The 18548-nt window shown below is 46.9% G+C and overlaps 1 protein-coding gene across 1 annotated transcript; it reads right to left on the reverse strand.

Moving 5' to 3' along the window:
• Nucleotides 1-752: 752 nt before the first annotated feature.
• Nucleotides 753-13809, reverse strand: LOC119453427 (uncharacterized). Its single transcript, XM_037715454.2, has 2 exons — nucleotides 13087-13809; nucleotides 753-12484 (listed from the first exon to the last, which is right to left on the reverse strand). The coding sequence occupies exons 1-2, from the start codon at nucleotides 13360-13362 to the stop codon at nucleotides 10640-10642; spliced, it is 2121 nt and encodes a 706-aa protein (XP_037571382.1). The 5' UTR covers nucleotides 13363-13809; the 3' UTR covers nucleotides 753-10639.
• Between the last annotated feature and the right edge of the window lie 4739 nt (nucleotides 13810-18548).

An 18548-nucleotide genomic window follows, 5' to 3' on the forward strand; every position in this document is an offset into this window, starting at 1 on the left:
CACGGTTGGATCCTATCCGATATTCACGTCAGCGTTCCCACAAAGCAAAGGAGAGCGAAATCTTACAATAAATCTTACGCACACTTGTTGCTTTGGCTACGTCAATTTCGCAGCAAGCCAAGGTACGAGTGCCGAGCAATATGCTAGGCATCAGACTTAAGTTCTTCGAAAGCCCGCCGTAGTTCCTATGCGACTTCGGTGTTGCGCTGCTAAGCACGAGGTCGCGGCGGCCGCATTTCGGTGGGGCGAAATGCAGAAAACACCTGTTTACCGTGCGTTGGGTGCACGATAAAGAACCCCAGGTGACCAAAATTAATCTGGAGGCCTCCACTACGGTGTGCCTGATAATCAGATCGTGGTTTTGGCATGCAAAACCCTTAGGATTATTTTTAATGTGCTCCAAGTAGTCGAACACGTCAACTTCACAAATGTGCGATATTTGGAAAACTAAACAAACTGGATGTCTGCGTTTTCTTTTTAGGTTTACGATTTCCAGTTTCTGCAACGTGTTCCAGGGCCTTAGCAAACAAAGATTTCATGTTTCTGATGCACAAGTCTTAAATCATGTTTTTATATTTGTATGACAAAAACTTAATTGATGTGGTTTTGTAGTCGTATAACAACAGCATTATTGCATTTAGCGTGCATCAGCAAATTAACATTATGCCATAGGTAAAGCTTTGTTCGTTCCTGGCCTCGAAACCCTAACATGCATCTCAAAGAGATCAAAGTGGTCGAGAGCAGGCAGCCTCTGTAAGGAATATAAGGGTGCTTTTATTGAGCACAATCTTGGCATACACATATTGCTGTTCGGCATTGCATAGGTCGTATATGTCCAAGGGAGGAACCGCAAAAAATGTGCCAACGCAACGACGTCTGCGTAGGCGCGACCAGAGCGACAGCACGAACAAGTGGCGACAATCTCGATAAAATTTGGGCGCAGAGCACGGCGAACAGGCACGTCGACGTGTTACGTAACACTGCTGTGACGTCACTGAAAATCGCTTGGCCACACGCTCGGCTAAGGATTCTAAACATTGAAGCCATAAACAAGCAGCGCAGCTGTAACATTTCACTTTCGCGTCCGCTGATGTTTCAAACTTCATACGTTTATATTGTTACATCATGCACCGGTTCTAAACTTCAGTTTGTTTATAAGTGTAAATATTGGGAGGAAGCTTAATTAGTGCCAGCCAACAATGATGCGCCGGTTATGTCACCGTCGGTTGTAGATTGGCATTTGCATTTTCAGCGTGTATGTAAAAAGTTTTTTTATTTCATTTCAGAAACGTCCATGCGCAGTCAATGCGCATTATTGCAACTCACGCATACAATGTACATTAGACCGTTACACACCAAGCACGAAAAAGGTTTTTTTTTAATCAATGCGATAAACCGTATTGGTTAGCGCGCAAAGATTAGGCAGCCGCTAAACACAAGAGAACATTTTTTTTGCAACGACAGAATTCTTTTTCCTAAGAAATTAACACCGGCATTTAGCTGTTGCCACGGCAAGAATTTTTGTCGTAATAGAAATACCCGTCATAAAATACATTGTACCGTCACAACAAAACGTGAAAGTATTGCAAGATTCTGTGGAAGTGACCAGAACTTCAAGCTAATGCCACAAGTTAGTTTTCATAGGTCTATTAGTTCTGACGGTGCGAGAAATATTTTCCCCTAAAAAAGATACACGACACGCTCATAACCAGAATTTCGTTTGTATTTGGAATGTTCCTTGACGTCTTCTTCAAATGGCTAGGTGTAATCTTGTCAACATCACGGTTATGCAAATGTAAGCATTGCAAAGGCAAAACTGCTTTCATAGACCTGTTAAACTTGCATTGCAACACCGTAATAAAAATATTCAACCGCGTCATCGAGGTGTGCAAGCAGAAAGGTCAATCTTGCACTGAAGCGTACTTAGCAACAAGCATCTCCAACAACGCCGCTGCTGTTTGCTTTTTTTCACGAGGAGGCGTGTATGAACTGGTAAATATTGGCGAAGCATCGGTTTTAGCACAACGTTCGCTTGGGAATTTAGTAAGATAATTTCGCGCTCGTAAGCCGCAAACTACAACGGTCCTCACCGGAATAAAACCACACCGAAATGTGCGAATAACGGTGATAATGGTGTGCATTACAGTGTATGACGCCACTAGCGTGTGAAAAATTTAGCCATGGAACTTCGAACGCAGTGCTATGCCATAAGTTACGGTTGGTAAGGAAAGCAAATGTTCTTCAGCTAGCTTTTACGTGTTCTCGAGTCCGTTATTATACAGTTTGGCACGCCATTTTCTTACTTAGTCGTTCTTCAGCTGACCCCTGTCATCCTGCAGGAAGGTACGCCTTTACGCGAACGAAATCGGAAGTATGTTGCATTAATCGTTATATTCTGTAATATGCATCGCCCAAAGTGGTAGCATCTCTTCTAAACGTCTCCACCGAAACTGCCGCTTCCTAAATAGCGAACATACAATATACTGAACGCGCCGGCGAAGAAAGCAGGCTTACATACTTGGAACTACTCGACGTCCATGATGATCAAGAATGTTTCTATAGCTTCCACTAAATTAAGACGCTCAATGCAAATTATGAAACACTCTGTCCTAAGAAATATTGTGCGATATAAATATTTTGCTCACATTTATGACATTGCATTAATGAAGACCCGATACTTTAGACAAAAATAATTATTTTTGACCACATTTTTAAGCATGTTCACCTGGAGCTCCTGTGAAGCAATGAAGGAAGTAATGAAGTCACACTTTACCCGCCGTCCTAACGCTCAGCCGGCTGGTCTCACATGTCACTTTATAAACGGCAACTCGCAATGTTGTAATTTTAATCTGTATTGTGCAGACGACATTACAATTTCTTTCTTTTTGCATGCAGGAAAATTCAGTCATGTTTTCTATTCTTTAGCCAGCAAAATGTGATGTGGTCCTTCATTGTAGCCAGTTTGAGCCAATCGAGCATGCAATGTGGAGCACCGAGAAAAAATCACTCCGCAAGGACGCCACGTGACAAGCATGTCAATTTCGATCTGAAGCTACAGGCACGGTTCATAATCACAGTCTTCATTATATCTTGCTATTTCTGTCTTCTTGTGGTCCTTATTACCCTGCCTACCTAGCCTTCCACCCATGAAGCGTTTATTTCAACCTCCAGCCGCCTTCCTCTACACTTCAGCACTTTTACTCGCACCTCACACAGGCAGACTTGTTGGCAGTATTTCTGGCGTGATGTGGCGGTATTTTGCCAACCCAAATTAATTCCGCCTAAAAAAATGACCTTGTTCACTCGTTTCTAAATCTAACAACATTTTCATCAAAATCGCTGGGTATACTGGAAAACATTCTTGTTCGCAATAGCGTGGAGGCTGCGGCAACGCTTACAGCATCTCATAATCCCTTTCTAAGCATAGAATAGAGTGCATCCAGTGCCAAATCTGGTACCTTAACATCACGGTTCGCTGTCCTCATAAGCCCTCCTGTACGCATGGTGAAGACGAAGCCCTTGAACCTACTTTAAACAAAAGCACTCACAATAGTAAACACTGGCATGCGTTTTTATTTGTCCGAATTATTTCACTCTGCCCCAACCCTAACATTATAGCCAGCTTCGTTTTTAAACGCAACTGCTTTCTTTTCTGTAGAATATTCCCATTGACTAGGCATCTCAGTACTCCGACCGACTTTGTTATGCTAGTTCTTTTGCTTACGCGCTTTTCTCTTCCAAGAACTTCATGCTCTAACCTAAGTGTAGAAGAAATGCGATGAAATTGTCACAGGTGATTGTTCGTGGCAGTTATACAGGGCCCTGAAACTGCAGCAAAATGCCAGGGCTCCTCTCAAAATAACTTCTGCTGTTAAAAACCCGTTGCCTACATCCTGGTAATATATATATGATGTTCAACCTGGGTATATATACTATTTCGGTGTATACTTCCACGTAAGTATGAAGAATACATAATAATATTCAAGGATTAACTACGGAGCTACCGATTGAAGAAAGGCGCGGTGGTAAGTATGCAAAGTAGCGAAATATGCAAAGTAGCGAAATATGCGGAGAGGCTCTGCAAGCGTCACATGTATAGATGATGCCTTAATGATTCGTTATGTAGGTGACAACACTCTGCGTCATTAAGTATGATCTAGAAAACAAAAGCTACTTGTTTCGAAACAGGGGGATGCAATGAGGACTCAGTGACGTGGTAAACGCTCCAGTTAGTTTACAACACAGGGCGCTTTTACCAAGAAGCTCGTAGAGTTATTACGGTCGCCATCTGAAAGTTCTCCTTGTCTTCCTTGTTTTTTTTTTTTTTTTTTGTCTAAGCTCTATCTTCATTTGCTGTGCCCTTTTTTATGCTTTCTGGAGGCAGTTGCTAGCGCCTTCTCAATTCTTTCTGTTTCTTCCTTCTTTTTTTTCAATTACAACGGTAACATCAACAGTATTTCTTATGTCTGATCTAATGCTTCCCTCTTACCCAAATTCTTAATTTCCCGTGATGTCTAATTTGTACCCTACAGCCACTTTTATGCTTTCCGGAAGCCCGTTTCGGCACTTCTCTCCAATACTCTCTAATACGTTTCAGGATTTCTTTAAGCGTTAATGACAACACCAAGAATATTACCGTGGCACGGAACACACGAAAAAATGGGCTTACATATACATGCCCCGTCATGTATGCAGAGTGTCTGTCGAACTGAAACTGATGAACAATACACATCGTTATCCATGCTTCCAAAGATATACCGTATAACTGCCGTAAGGCCAGCCGTCAGGTGTCTATTGAGGGATCCACAGCATTTCATTAACAAGCAGATATTTAATTTAGTTGGATTCAATTGACTGGTAAAATTGGATATCCAACGCCAACAGTGCCACGTGGCACTGTGTAGCTGTACCTGGCCATGAGTAACTCCTAGCGCTGGCTGCCTTTTCAAGAAAACTGAAAAAAAAAACATCATCAAAGTGGCTGCACTTTTGGCAATTAAACATCCTAATTTTACTTCTAATGATACTATTGCTAAGCAGTTTGCCCCATTTTCTCCAAGCCTTTTTCAATAGTTTTATTGTTTCTGGATTCTAGAAGTGTTCAAATGGGAGGCTGCTCTACGTAGTCCGGATATTGAACCACAACTATGGGCAGTCCAACGGGCCCGCGGCGTGGGGGAGAGGCTAGGCCTTTCTGTCACGACGTGGGAGCGGCCCGCTACGGGCTAGTGCACGTTCCGAAGGACCTTAATAAAGTTTTTCCATTCCATTTTCCATTCCATTCTAGAAGAGTTCGCTTTCCAAGATTTTCAGATTTTCTAGGATGATATTTTAAACGTCGTTACGTATTAAGTAACGTATTGTAATAGGCAGTATTACGTTTTCAGCATAAAGCATTAGTTTTTGTTACTTTGTCTTTAAGTGACCATCATCCGAACTGATTGTTCAGCAGAGAAAACTGAATGAGACAGCCGTGCATACATGCGAGGGAACTCGGTAGAGTGGTAATCGCTGCGTACACTATGCAGTGGAGTGTTCCAGTGGAAATTTTCAAACGACTATCAGGTTACCATTTACTATACTATTTGTTGGCAATTTAGAAGCTCGACAACAGCCATTCGCAAAAACTTTCTTCGCTGTGGGTAACCTGATAAGCGGCTTGACAGGCTCGGTCGACGGCAGGTGTTCGTTTTCGGTAGATGGAAATGCAATTTATGGCAGACCAACTGAAAATTCTCCTCCCGTTCTCGGTCAAACCTGGCAGTCGTGCTTTATTTTGCTTTTGCTGCCGAAAGGGCGGGAGTTCGGCTGTCTTTATAGAAGGTCGTTTGTCAGAAATATGAAGTTTTTTTCGACTGGCACGCAGGAAAACCAATATCTCAGGCCAGCATTCGTTAGCTTCCACAACGGCAGAAAGTCTAAACAGGTAAAAAAAAAACATTCATTTCGTCGCGCTGACGTCATTTTAACCTCACGAGAGCCGTCGCTCCCAGTCGCCTTCCCCAGAGAGCAGTCAATACCAGGTTACCTGGTAAATGGTTCAAAAGTTCGACGTCTCGCAGCAAACGTTTCGGTTGCGAAAAAAAGCAAACAAATAAGCAGGACGCCATGTTCGTTTTCTTTCGCGGCACTTTGCGGTGCTGTGCTTCCGAAGAAAATAGCTTTGCTGAAGCGCATTTCTCCAGGTAGCGTAGAGAGAGAGATAGATGAAAGGGGGTTAGGCAGGGAGGTTAACGAGATGGGAAGATCCGGTTTGCTACCATACGCTTAGGAGAGAGGGGAGGGGGAGGTAAAGTGACAGGAAAGTAGAGATAGAGAAAGAAAGGAGCGTAAATCAGTAAACAATGACGCATTTGGCGTTGTGATATCTGTTTCTTCAGACTAAGTTTATGATCTCAGGTTAAATTTTACGCCCATTATAACCAGTTAAAGAACAACGTTTTCTGGTACTTACAGTGGCTATAAATACGAAACCCCATGTAAAAAATCCCTCCCGGCTGCACCCCCCATGCATGTATCCGAAACGATAGATCACGTGTTATGAAACGCCACTCTTCAAAGGCATAGACGCACAATTCCTGCCACGTCGGTTACGCCTTTAAGCCGTAAAGCCAGATTTACCACTTGGACAGCGAGAACGAGTCAGGGGGAAAGGAAACAAATCAACCCAAAGCAAAATGTGGCCGTATGGCGCCTGCAGTGTCGTAAGTACAGAGATTCATACATCATGACAATGATGAGCGTTACAAGGATTTGTCCAAACATCTCCATTTTGGCTCTGAACTCAATCCTGGTTTCTTGGTTTCATCTAATCGTATCGCTTTTGTAACGCAGTAATAAGTCTCATTTAGCCGTCGGATTTTTACAAACTTATCAATTTCGGTACGTCACAAATAAAGCTGCCTAATATTCAAATACGTTGAGCGTTCCTCCACAAATGCCATCTAGATTTAGCACAACACACACTCAAAAGTGTCAGGACGTTCTTATTCCCTGTACATTAACATCTGAAGATCGCTAATTTGGATGCAAAGCACACACCTGCTTTAAAAAGAATGTGTCAGCAGGCGACAGACAGCCTTAGCCAAACTGGAGGAATAAAGTAAGCGTCATTGTGCTTTTTAAACGAATCCGTTCCAAATGGTAGAAGTATCGGCGTACTGCCGCAATTCCCGCGGTTTTGTAAGAATTCTAGCGCCAAACTTACCGCTAGTAATCATAGTACAAAACACTGCACCACTGGCGACTCTGCCGTCATTTACCTTTCGCGTGATTTAAGTGATAGTGACTCGTTATCCCACCATGTCTCACTACTACAAGCGTCGAACTAGCGAATCACAGAACCACTGAATTCAAGGCGCATACAATCAAGGTTCTTGATAAGCATCGGTTAATTACCCATTACGGTCGAGCTTGACCAAGCGCGTTCCGCTTCATGCATCGCTGCTCAAGCAGGTGTAACTGCGAGAGGAACTTTCATTTCGTAGGTCTTCCCCTAAAGGACACAGTGTATAATCTTAGGTGAACCCCTCAGTCTACTCACGATAACTCTTAAAATATTCCATAGGTAGTTATCAACGGTGAAACATGACTTTAAAAGGTAAACAGTGCAGAAAACGAAGACTGACAGAAATGAACACAAATCGCAAAGTGCTGTGTCATGAGCCATCTAGCCCAATGCCGCAGCCTCAAGTCATCAACCAACTAACTGAACACCGCACGCATCTATGGAACACGAGCACTGTCGGCTTCGATCAACTCCTGCCGTAAGCGCAATGTCCCGCTGTCAGAAAGAACCAGAAAGCAGCGAATCGGCCACTTATTCGTTGCGGGCACTTAACGCTAACGAGCAAGTCACGCCTGATGTAGTCGGCCCAAGAAATCCGGCGGCTGACCTAATTAAATGGGCCAGAAAACCGGGGCGTCAGTGAAGGTCGGAGAGGCATGTAGTGTCTCTACTGGGACTCTAGGTTCGTTTTAGTTTCATCACGAGGCATTGTGGTCAACGAGGTGCAGAGTCGCTTGTCGTAAGAACTACATTTTACAGGCGCCAAGCTTGAACACGTCGAGGATTTGTCAAAGGCGGTCGCTTGTGCTTTGAGCAGAAACGGGAGACCCTGATGATGACTGGTATAACTGCGGTTTCAAGGCGTTGCGGGCACCTAAAAACTGTGCCAAGGAACAAGCACGTTCGCTATTGCGAAAACAGGGAAAGGGCAGCCGTGTGGAGTAAGTGCTCTCCCCGAGTTTTTCTCACTTTCTGCGTCACTTTTACGTCGTGGCACGCCACGGAATGGCAGAGACCGACTGCGTTTTTTTTTTTTCGTTTTTTAAGACAGTGCTCTTTCAGTTTAAAGAGAACTGAGCATAACGGTTTCTGCAAACTGAAATCAAGGAAGGCAGGGCCCGATTGCGAATGTGCTCGCCGGGGAAAGTCACGTGGTAGCGTTATGTCGACGCCCATGCTACCTTCTAACGAAGTGGGCAAAAAAGTGCGGGTCAAAAGCGCAGTCGCGACACACACGGCCCGAGAACCGAAGCATTAATATGCAAGCAGTTGCACGCACAACGAATATGCACACGAATATGCACGCAGAACGAAGCAGGACCACGAAAAAAGTGGGCCTACCAAGAAAAGAAAGCAAAAGTTATCCAGCAAATAGGCACACTCACACGTTCCAGGAGACGTGGGAAAGGGGGCAACGAATGTTGCCGCGCACGGTTCTCTCCACACAAAATTGTTTAAGTTATGGGATTCACACCTACCAGATTCTCAGGAAAGAAAATCACTGTTCAAACTGCTGATGCCTGTCAGCATTGTAAATAAACGGACAAGACACGTGAAGCAGAGAGAACAAAGTTGACAATGTTCGGGATCGCCAGCGATCCACAAGCCAAAAGACAATAATATCGCTTGTTGAAACATTGCACACACGGACACACAAATACGCGATGCACTGCACCGCGCTGCACTCTTCGCAGAAAACGGTCAAAAAGAATTTAAAAGTCAGTTGTCCAGGAGTTACTTGAGACGATTAACCCGAAACAACACTTCAGAAGATGTCCATCGATGAAGTCAGTAGTCAAGTCTCCTCGCAAATGCACAAAAAACACACATTTCACATGTCAGTGCATTCTGCAGTGCTCGAAGTCGGCACACTTATACCCAGTGAGCAGGATCTGCATCTTCTTCAGGAAGCACTCACATCGTGGATCCATCAGTGTATGTTTCAAACACATTTAACTTAAATGATGCATGTGGCCCCAGCACAGTTCCTCTGCGCTATCCCGCCAAAGCCAACAGGTCTGCACACTGAACTAAACAAAGTGGTCTATGTTCGAAGCGCAAAACCTACATCGGTGTATAACACGATCGTTATGAGTGGTCTGTTGAGCGGCTTTGTTTATTCTTATGTTTCCTGTTCAATGCGACAGGTACCACGCATTTTAAATTAGCTATAAGCGTTTAGCTCAAACTGACAAAAGCCCCGATATAATAGCTAGGGAAGCATTGCAGATGCTTCCATCAAGCGACCATCACAATGATCAGGAATCTGTTCTAAGCCTTAGCTTAGAACCGCTTGTCAAAAATGAATGAGCTGTCCATGCTTGCGCCAAACGCAATCTAGTAATCAGCAGTAGCGTGCGTTAGGGACCGTTTCTAATTCAGTTCAACATCGCATCGCTATAAATATTTGTAGAAACAGGCGCCAAAGTGAGACAATAAACCTTTCCGTTCCGCATCATCCTAAAAACGGTCAGGTTTGCCACAATAGAAGTGAAGTAGAAGTATTCGCTTTTTCAACAATTTACGCAGCAAGGATCTCGTACTGGCTTTTGTTCTCTTGAACAATACAGCAACATTTCAAATGTACAAAGACCTATTTCTCAAAAAACTCTCGGTTACTTCATTGCCACCTGAGGTGAAGTTACTCTTCGAAAATAACTTTGCACGTGGTCAATAAATTCCAAAATCCCTTACGGCACGAATATTCGAGTTACCTACCACATGAGAGGCAGAAACATGCGGACACTGCGCTTGTGCCAAGCGCAATTGCAAGCAAGCTCAGCGCAACGATGAATTGCATTAAGTTAGATCTGTTTCCTGAAGTGACTCACAAGTGCGACGCTTTTGTTGGCAGCGCGCTGTGGAAATATCACGTCTCGGTTATCGAAATCGGTCAGTCGTCTTTACATCGCATTGCATCTGCTTTGACCAAACGAAAACTACGAGTTAGCGGCTATTTTACACCACTCATTCAGATGGAATATGACTCGCCCAAGAATTAACGAAGCACCCTTCAATACTCACTCATTCTCCGTGACCAGTCAAACTGTTATAAATATGGCAAGTATAAACTCTAATATTAAACACCTTGGTAGAGTCTTAAGCCCTTAATATATCAGTTCTTGACGATAAGCGACGTAACAGCCTCACGCGTTGCGAGCGGGCGATGATCAGTTAGGTATCACACATATTGGCAGTTTCGCGTCCCTGTCAAAGAAACGTTCACCAAAACGCTACGCTAGTGGCGAAAACAAAACAAAATGAGCAAGCAAGATCTTGGTCTCTAGGTTCTGTAGAGACAGCGCTTTCCTCCTCAGAAACAGCATTCTCAAGTAATCGAGGCGACATCGGTTATTGGTTATGAATACAGTAGCAGTACTTCCTCAGCGTCTGGTGCTCGATGCATGAGGACTGACGGCCGTATTTGTTTATGCGGCTGACGTCGTCGAAGACGACGGGCCGCTCGTGCTCTCGCATGAGGAGCAGGCCCTCCAACATGGCATCGCTGGGTCGTACGACTACCGTGACGCGTACCCTGCGCACGCTGGCAAAATGGCGGCCGACGTTGGTGAATTTGTGCCCCACAACATTAGTAGGGTATGGAGAACTCGCGGATGGCGGCGACGTGGACGAGCTTCCGACACTACTGAACACCTCGCGCGCGTCCTGAATCCTGCGTATCGTGAGGTGCGCGCACCGGGACGAAATGTTCCCGAGGCCCACTTCAAGTAGGCTGTTGACCTTGTCGACAAGCGCCAGCGCCGCCCTTTCGACGATCTTACTGGACAGCTCCATCGGTTCCTCGGCGTCACACGAGCAGTACTGCTCCGGAATCCGCGCAAGGTCGCACGTTCGGCTGAGAGGAATCTCACGAAACAGGCTGACGCCATAGTCAGATTTGGGTTTGTCCGCGAAACGCCCGTCGCGGCCTAGAAACAGGATGTCCCTGAACGTCTCGTAGGTGTCGTAAGGTGTCGTTAGTCGACCGGCGTTCGACTGTAGTGCCTCGAACAGAGATTTCGTCGTCCCAGACTCCGCGAGCGAATTGTCCGCCAAAACGGAGTCGCTGGCGGGACTGCCGTGGCTGTTCGGTGCAGCCTGCTTCAGCCATGACGATCTGGAAGGCGGTCTGACGGCGAAGAAAGGCAGCCGTTCTTCGAGCCTGCCCACGAAGGTCTCGCGGATGGAGTCGAACCTGTGCCCGTGGTCGGAGAGGAAGAAGAGGAACGTGTTGTCTAGATGGCCACGATCCCGGAGTTCAGTAAGAAACTGCACAATGTCTTCGTCGGCCGCGGCTACCTGCTGCATGTACTCGTGGCTTATCTCGACGAGGAATGAGAAGGCAAAGTAGGGCTGCGACCCGTTGTTGACTTCGATGAACCGCCGGACGTAGTCAATCTGGAGCTTGTGCTTGGGAACGTTGCCGTAGCAAAGGTTCGAGCTCGTCCTCGCCAGGAACGAGTTCTCCATGGCGAGGCAGTAGGGACGAAAATAAAAATCAGTCGGCGGATCCCTGAAACCACGCGCAAGGTAGTTGAAGACTCCATACTCGGGAAAGTCTTCGGCGAAGAGTGTCAGGTATCCATCGCGTTTGAAATCGTCCCAGATGAACTGGACGTCGTCGAATGTTTTGCCCTTCGTGCCTGGATGTTTCAGCTGCGTGTAGGCCTCCATGCCGGTCAGCAGCGCGACCAGGTTGGGAAAGGTGTTATCGCCGACCTTGTTCATTCCCCGAAAGACGACGGAACCGAGAACATCAGTGAGGAAGGCGTAAGTCTTCGGCAGTAGCCGCATCATCGATAGCCTCGAGATCGAGTCAAGGCCAAATACTAAGACGCTTGGACGATCGTGTCTGTCGGATGGCGGCGACGCTGATTTCCCACCGTAGACGTCCTGCGGCGGTGGTGAGGTCAATGAACCCTGCGGATGCATCGCATTTGGAATGCGCAGCACTGCGTGGACGTTGGAGTAGATGGGTATCTCGAAGTAGTTCCGGCATGAAACGTAGACCACGTCGTGCGCGAGGGGCGTGCCGTCGCGAGTGAATGGCACGGGGTCTCCATATTTGACTCGGTCGTCTCCGTCCCGTTCTGCGGGGGTGTACGAGCAGCGCAGGGAACTGAGCTTGTACCCCGAGCTGTGGTTGAAACGCAGGTTTCCTCGGACATCCACGAATGTCAGCCACGGTTGCCGTACCTGGGTGTGAGAAACCAAAGCAGATTGAAAAAAAAACAGACCTAACATAAAGCCAGAAGTTGGCAAGCACTATGACCCTTCAGCGACTCTGCTACGTGTAGGTTGCAAGCAATGTTTCCCTGTGTTGTTGTGGTGTGTGTGTGTGTGTGTGTGTGTGTGTGTGTGTGTGTGTGTGTGTGTGTGTGTGTGTGTGCGTGTGCGTGTGCGTGTGCGTGTGCGTGTGCGTGTGTGTGTGTGTGTGTGTGTGTGTGTGTGTGTGTGTGTGTGTGTGTGTGTGTGTGTGTGTGTGTGTGTGTGTGTAAGGAGAGAAAGAGAGAGGACATAAAACACTTCAGATATATGTGAGGTGGAGATTATCACAAATGTTTACACGAAAGACAGTAACTAAAATGAGACCAGATCAATAGGCTAATCCTCCTGCGTGGCGAATTGTAGATGACTCGGCAAACGATTCTACAGGTGGTTTTCGTCACTCGCACATGCATATCGTCACCATAATCACTCGCCATCTTCGTCGTAATGTTCAACAGGTTGCGCGGTTTCTACATGAAGCGTCGTCTCCTGCCAGGCGTCATATACTCGACGCCGGCGCTACTACTCACCTTGCAATGTATGGGCACGGTGCGCTTGAGGTGCGGCCACACGCTCGGGTGGAGCGGGTGTACGACGGGCAGCGAGCACAGCTGACGGACGTCGCGCGGCTCCTGGAGCACCGGGTCGTACGTCCAGAACGGGTGGCGCGTCAGCTCGGCCGGCGCCGAGCCCGTCGACGAGTAGTCGCCGCCGGAGGGCCACGGCGGAGCGCCCAGCAGCGCGAGCGTAGCCACCGCGGCCAGCAGGAGCCAGCCCAGCAATTGGAGGCTCCGACGGCGCCGCATGGCTGCAAGCTGCGCCGGTGACTCTCGACCTGCGACATCCAGAACAGGAAGATTCAGCCATACGCGTGTAACTCTTGGATAACCTCCATAGCGCCACCGATAGGATCGCTATTTATGTTGTGCGACAGCGATCCTGGCGCAGTCTGGGACACAAGCAGGCTTTGTAGTCTGTTGGTAAAGAACGTGAAACGGCGTTCGAAGTAGCTGCGCGCTCGCCTGTGTGGAATTACCTTGCCTGTGTGGCCATCTGAGCAGTTACCTTGTAACCTTTCGGCATCTGTTAACCCCTGTACCGCTGCGCGGTAGCGGAAGCGGCGGTGGAGATGGTCAAGCTAAAGCTATCTAATCTGTTACCATTAGTGCACGCAACTTGCGTCACGGACCGTCAGCGGAGCGAAGATCGGAAACAAAAAGTATACGTGGCTAACACAAGAGCAAAAATCTTCCCACGAGTGTCCGCATTTCTAGCGAACGGAAAGTAAAAAAGAAAAAAAAAAACTGTGGAAAGGGCAAGAGTATAGAGGCGGCCCTCCGAGGTGCATGACGACGTCTCGCCTGTCGTCGAAAGTCGTCGACTTGGTGACAGGCGCTTGGAACCGCGGCGCTGGGGTGGGGCGTCGCTGTCGTGACAGGCGCCGAACGTCCCCGCTCCTTCCTCCAGCTTTCACCTACGCCCCTGGTTTTTGGCACTCCCGGGCGCCGCTGAAAAGCCGCTGAGGTGAAACCTTCGGCGTGTGCTTGTTTCGACTAAGGACGACACGCCCGTACCGCATGGCTGAGGGCCAGTGGTTGTCTGTCGTCGAACACGTACGACGAGAAGATTGGTTTTGAAAGGGTAAACTGACATGGATGACTATTGCAGGTTCTTCTTCACGGCATGCGCCGTGACTGCGCATGCGTTCGTATATGAACTATTGCGCGGCTGCCTTTTTGCTCCGCACGCAACTTACTTCAGAATGGTGAAGCGGCGTATTGGCTACGTTGTAAGAAATCTGTAAAATAAGAAAAGCAACCCAGACGTGCAAAGGAAGTATTTTGACGCGAAACTATTTCTGTTTAATAAAATGAGACTTCTGTAAAAAAAAAAAAGTGCTGTTTGTTCCACATATCTTTTTCGACACAAGGGCTGTAGGAAAGAGATTAGATTGAGGGGTAAAAAACGATATACCAACCGTCTAGCATGTTCATGTAAGGGTTTATAATGCTGAACGTCCGACCTTTTGAATGAGAGCTCTCTGGGAGTCGACATAATGGCCTCTGGACTGCTGTGAACCCACGTGGCCTTAGCTCAAGAGCACTGCAAGAGTGGCAACAGGGCCCTTTGTATTCGCGTGTAACAGCCGGGAGAGCAGGGGAGGTATTCTGTAAGAGTCTACTTAGTCAACATGCCCATTTCTTCTTCTGTTGAAGTTCTGATTGCCTGGGCTGGGGTGTGCTTCAAAAGGAGCCACGCGCCACAGCCAATTTGCACTTCAGCAGCAGACGAAATGGACATGTCCACTAGGTGGACACTTACCAGAACCTCCCCAGGTTCTGTAAGCTTCTGTCTGCTCCTCGTGGAAAGTGCAGAGAAGGCTAGGGCTTGTGTCAGAGGGTCAGTAACGGGATCCGGCTGCGTGTTCAGAAGGAAACAAGGGCCCATTGCGTGCTACTAATCCATCCGGAAAGCTTCCATTTACTGGCCGTCGCTCGTTAGCGACTAGAGGCAGACAATGGAGATTTCATTCTGGTTATTGCTTCGGAAACAACTTTGCAGGGCAGAACATTCAAAGCAGCCATCCTATACAGCTGTATAAACCGTTGAAGGCACGGTTAAGGGCACGTGTGATCGTGTGATAAGCTGAAAAGTTAAAGAATCCATCCCCGTATTTCCCGCTTACTGCTGCTGGTGATGATTTCCATTGGCATCCCCTTCTAAACGGGGAGGCGACAAATAGTGACCTATTCTCGCGAAAAGCTTTCTGTGGCAATGAAGGGAAAGCTACGGAGGCAAAGTGCGCACAGGTGAGAGCGCTTCTGCAAAGAGTCCCGCGTTTTAATCCACTTTGGTTTATGCTGGGGAAGAGAAAACATAAACAGCTTATTAGCAACAGTTAAATAAAACAGAACACACCATTGAGTTCAGAAGTTCACTTATTGCTGCGGCTTTTCCGTTCCGCGTCTGGGCAAACGCGAAACCGTCGCACATGGAAGCTGCGTCGATTCAGCGTCTGTTCCGAGCAACCAAAAGCACAACCAAACAACGCTGCCGGACTAGGCGCGGTAACACACGTGCAGCATCCACGCGCGCGTAGCTTTCCCTTCATTGCCACAGAAATTTGTCCGCAAGTATAGCCTACTTCAGTTAATCAAATTTCACATGCGTCTCTTGCAGTCTATATGGAGTTGCCTAACACAGCGAGCCCACAGTTTGGCGTTCCACGAAGCCGACGCTGCTGCGTCACTGGAAGGCTTGCGCTCCAGAAGGAGACGTCAGGCGGGCTCTCGCAGACTCTCGTTCGTCTGCTGTTTGACATAGCGGAAGATGGCGGAAGACGTGTCGTTTAGAGCTCGCCTCGAGATTCGCCGAGCGTTCTTTTGCGGCACGTGCTTATTGTTAGTTATTTTTCTTCATTCCTTCTTCTTTCAACGTCGCGAGCGCACGTGCAACGAGGTGTCATCCTTGTTGCGGACCATGCGAGTGTCGCAGTGCACGTGCTTCCATGTTTTCGGCATCATTTTGTCGTCGTCTTTGAAGCGTCTCTTGGCACGTGACCACGCTTGCTTATAGGATAACTAAAAAAATTTTTTTGTTCTGGTTTGAAAACAAAAAGAAAGATTTCTTTTTATATTTCAACATTTCAATTTCAACCGTCGCTAATTTCACGCATGCTTGCCTTGGCTTCATTTTCTATTGGCTTTGTATGGTCATGGTGGGTCATCGTATTAACTGGTCCGCAGTCCACCATTATACGGCGTGCCTCGTAACCAGATCGTGGTTTGGGCACGCGATGTCGCAGAATTGAATGATGCGCTTGATTACTGGCAATTCTAATTTAAGCGCCGTTAAACTCCACCCATAGCCTCTACTAGCGCATTTGACACGCTGGAGCCAGTATCCTGTTGTACATAGTTAAGCAAACCAATTACTAATTAATTCTTATACTTATTTTTACTAAAATAACATTTCATATTTTATTTTCTCACAAACGTACTCTCAATGGCCAGAAATGAAGGTGAACAAGTTGTCCCGACTTTCTCGATGTGGAACCGGGTTTGGCCATTACAGGGCTAAGTTGCTTGGCGGCATTTTGTAAGATGTTCTAATGGCAAAAACGCGTTCGGCTTATTCCACGGCCGAACGCTAATGCGGAAAAGTACTAAGCACTTATTGTTTTCGATCGTCAAACAAGATCGTCAAGCAAGTTCTGGAAACGTAGCTCTCCAAGAACTGAGTACCCTGTTGCTCCGCAATTCTTTTATTTACTTTATTTGTCGCTCCCTTTTACTTTTGTTTATCTCTACACGCTTCCTTTCTTGCTTATTTCCTTATCAGCCTGTATTGAGTGTCATTAGCACGCGCTTAAACCAGGTAAGCTGGGCAGTTAAATGACAGCTTGCGTTCGGTCGTTTGCCAAAGATTATTCTAATCGATCATTCATTTTTCAAAGAGCCTCAGCACACCCTCGCGTTTCGTCATAGTCAGGTCTAGCCGAAATTGTTCCCGAGACGGACAGTTAGGAGCGTGGAGCTCGCGATAGTCGTAATTCTTCTTTCTTTCTTGAACAGTTAAACAATGACTCGTACCGTCCACCCTTCCCAATTAACTGGGCGTCCGCAATCTGCCGTACACGCTTATGGAACCAAAAACGATTTTCCCTTCGCCGATACCAGCCTGCATCTCCTGGTAGAACGTGTCCCCCAGGAATACCCTTCACAAAGAACAAACTGATAGCGCGCTATTTGCCGCAGTGGTGTTTCCGGACGCAATTACGTTACGACCAGCGACTGCTTTTTTTTTTATTTTTCTTTTTTTTTCTCGCAGCGCATTTTATCTGGGAAGCGTTCAACGCAGGGTGCACTTATCCCGCAGCATCCTATAAGCTATTAGAAAGCACGGGGACAAAATTGAGCTGGGGGAAATGAATGAAAGAACAAGAAACGGTCGTGGAAGGAGGAGGAGTTTGGGAGGCTGCCTTTCGCTCCAGGCTTTAACGATTCTCCGTCGATGCCGATGACGATCAGCCACTGAGAGAGAAAAGCGGCCCGGATCGTTAGGGGAGTTCCCGCTACATCGACTCTGTGGGCATTGATTGCGCGCGCCATTACATTAGAGCGCGTGGCGTCGCTGTCGCACGGCAAATATCGTCGAAGCGGCTGCGTAATCATTTATAGGGGCATTAGGGAAAGCTTCCAGGGCTTAGCGCAAATGACCGGGAGAACGGGTTGTAGCGCAGAGTTCAGCTAGGAGGAGGGCCAGTGGCGATGGTTCGTGGCCTGGTGACCGAGAAATGACGCGCCGGTCATGGGGAAAGTCGCCTTGACCGCGCCCTTTATTGAACTCAAAGCAATTCGTTATTGGCTGCGCGACCACAACACGTGGTACGTGCAGGTGGGTGGAAAAGTACACAGGGGGGTCAGCTGGCGATAGCGGCAGTCTGGTGTGTGTACATTGTGGAGAGAAATGAGGAGTTTCAAGAAATAATGGGGCAGTTTGGTTGTTATTTTGATTCCTCCGTCCCATATTATTATTATTATTATTATTATTATTATTATTATTATTATTATTATTATTATTATTATTAAATGCAAAGCATTTCTTGGCGAAGATTTGCTACTTTGACAGTATCTATCTAGCCGCCTACGTCTTTGTGATTTCATGGTCGTTTCGTTAACTTGCTATGTACCAAAATTGGCATACTGTGACAAGAGTATATGACGAACATAAATGATATGTCATGACATGCGTGTCATGTAGGTCATGACAATGACCCAGCGAAAACGATTAGCACTCAAAAAACATCGAAATGGATTCGGACGTGGGTACTAACTGAAACAAACGTTAAAGGATGCTGGTAGAATTCATAGTCATGAGCATGACTTTGCAAAAATGACAATGACTCAGCGCAAACAGATTAACATTCAAAAACCACTGAAATGGTTTCGGACGTGGGTACTAAGTGAAGGAAACACTAAAGGAAAATGGT

This window comes from Dermacentor silvarum, chromosome 5 (genome assembly GCF_013339745.2).
Source record: "Dermacentor silvarum isolate Dsil-2018 chromosome 5, BIME_Dsil_1.4, whole genome shotgun sequence".
NCBI lineage: Eukaryota > Metazoa > Arthropoda > Arachnida > Ixodida > Ixodidae > Dermacentor > Dermacentor silvarum.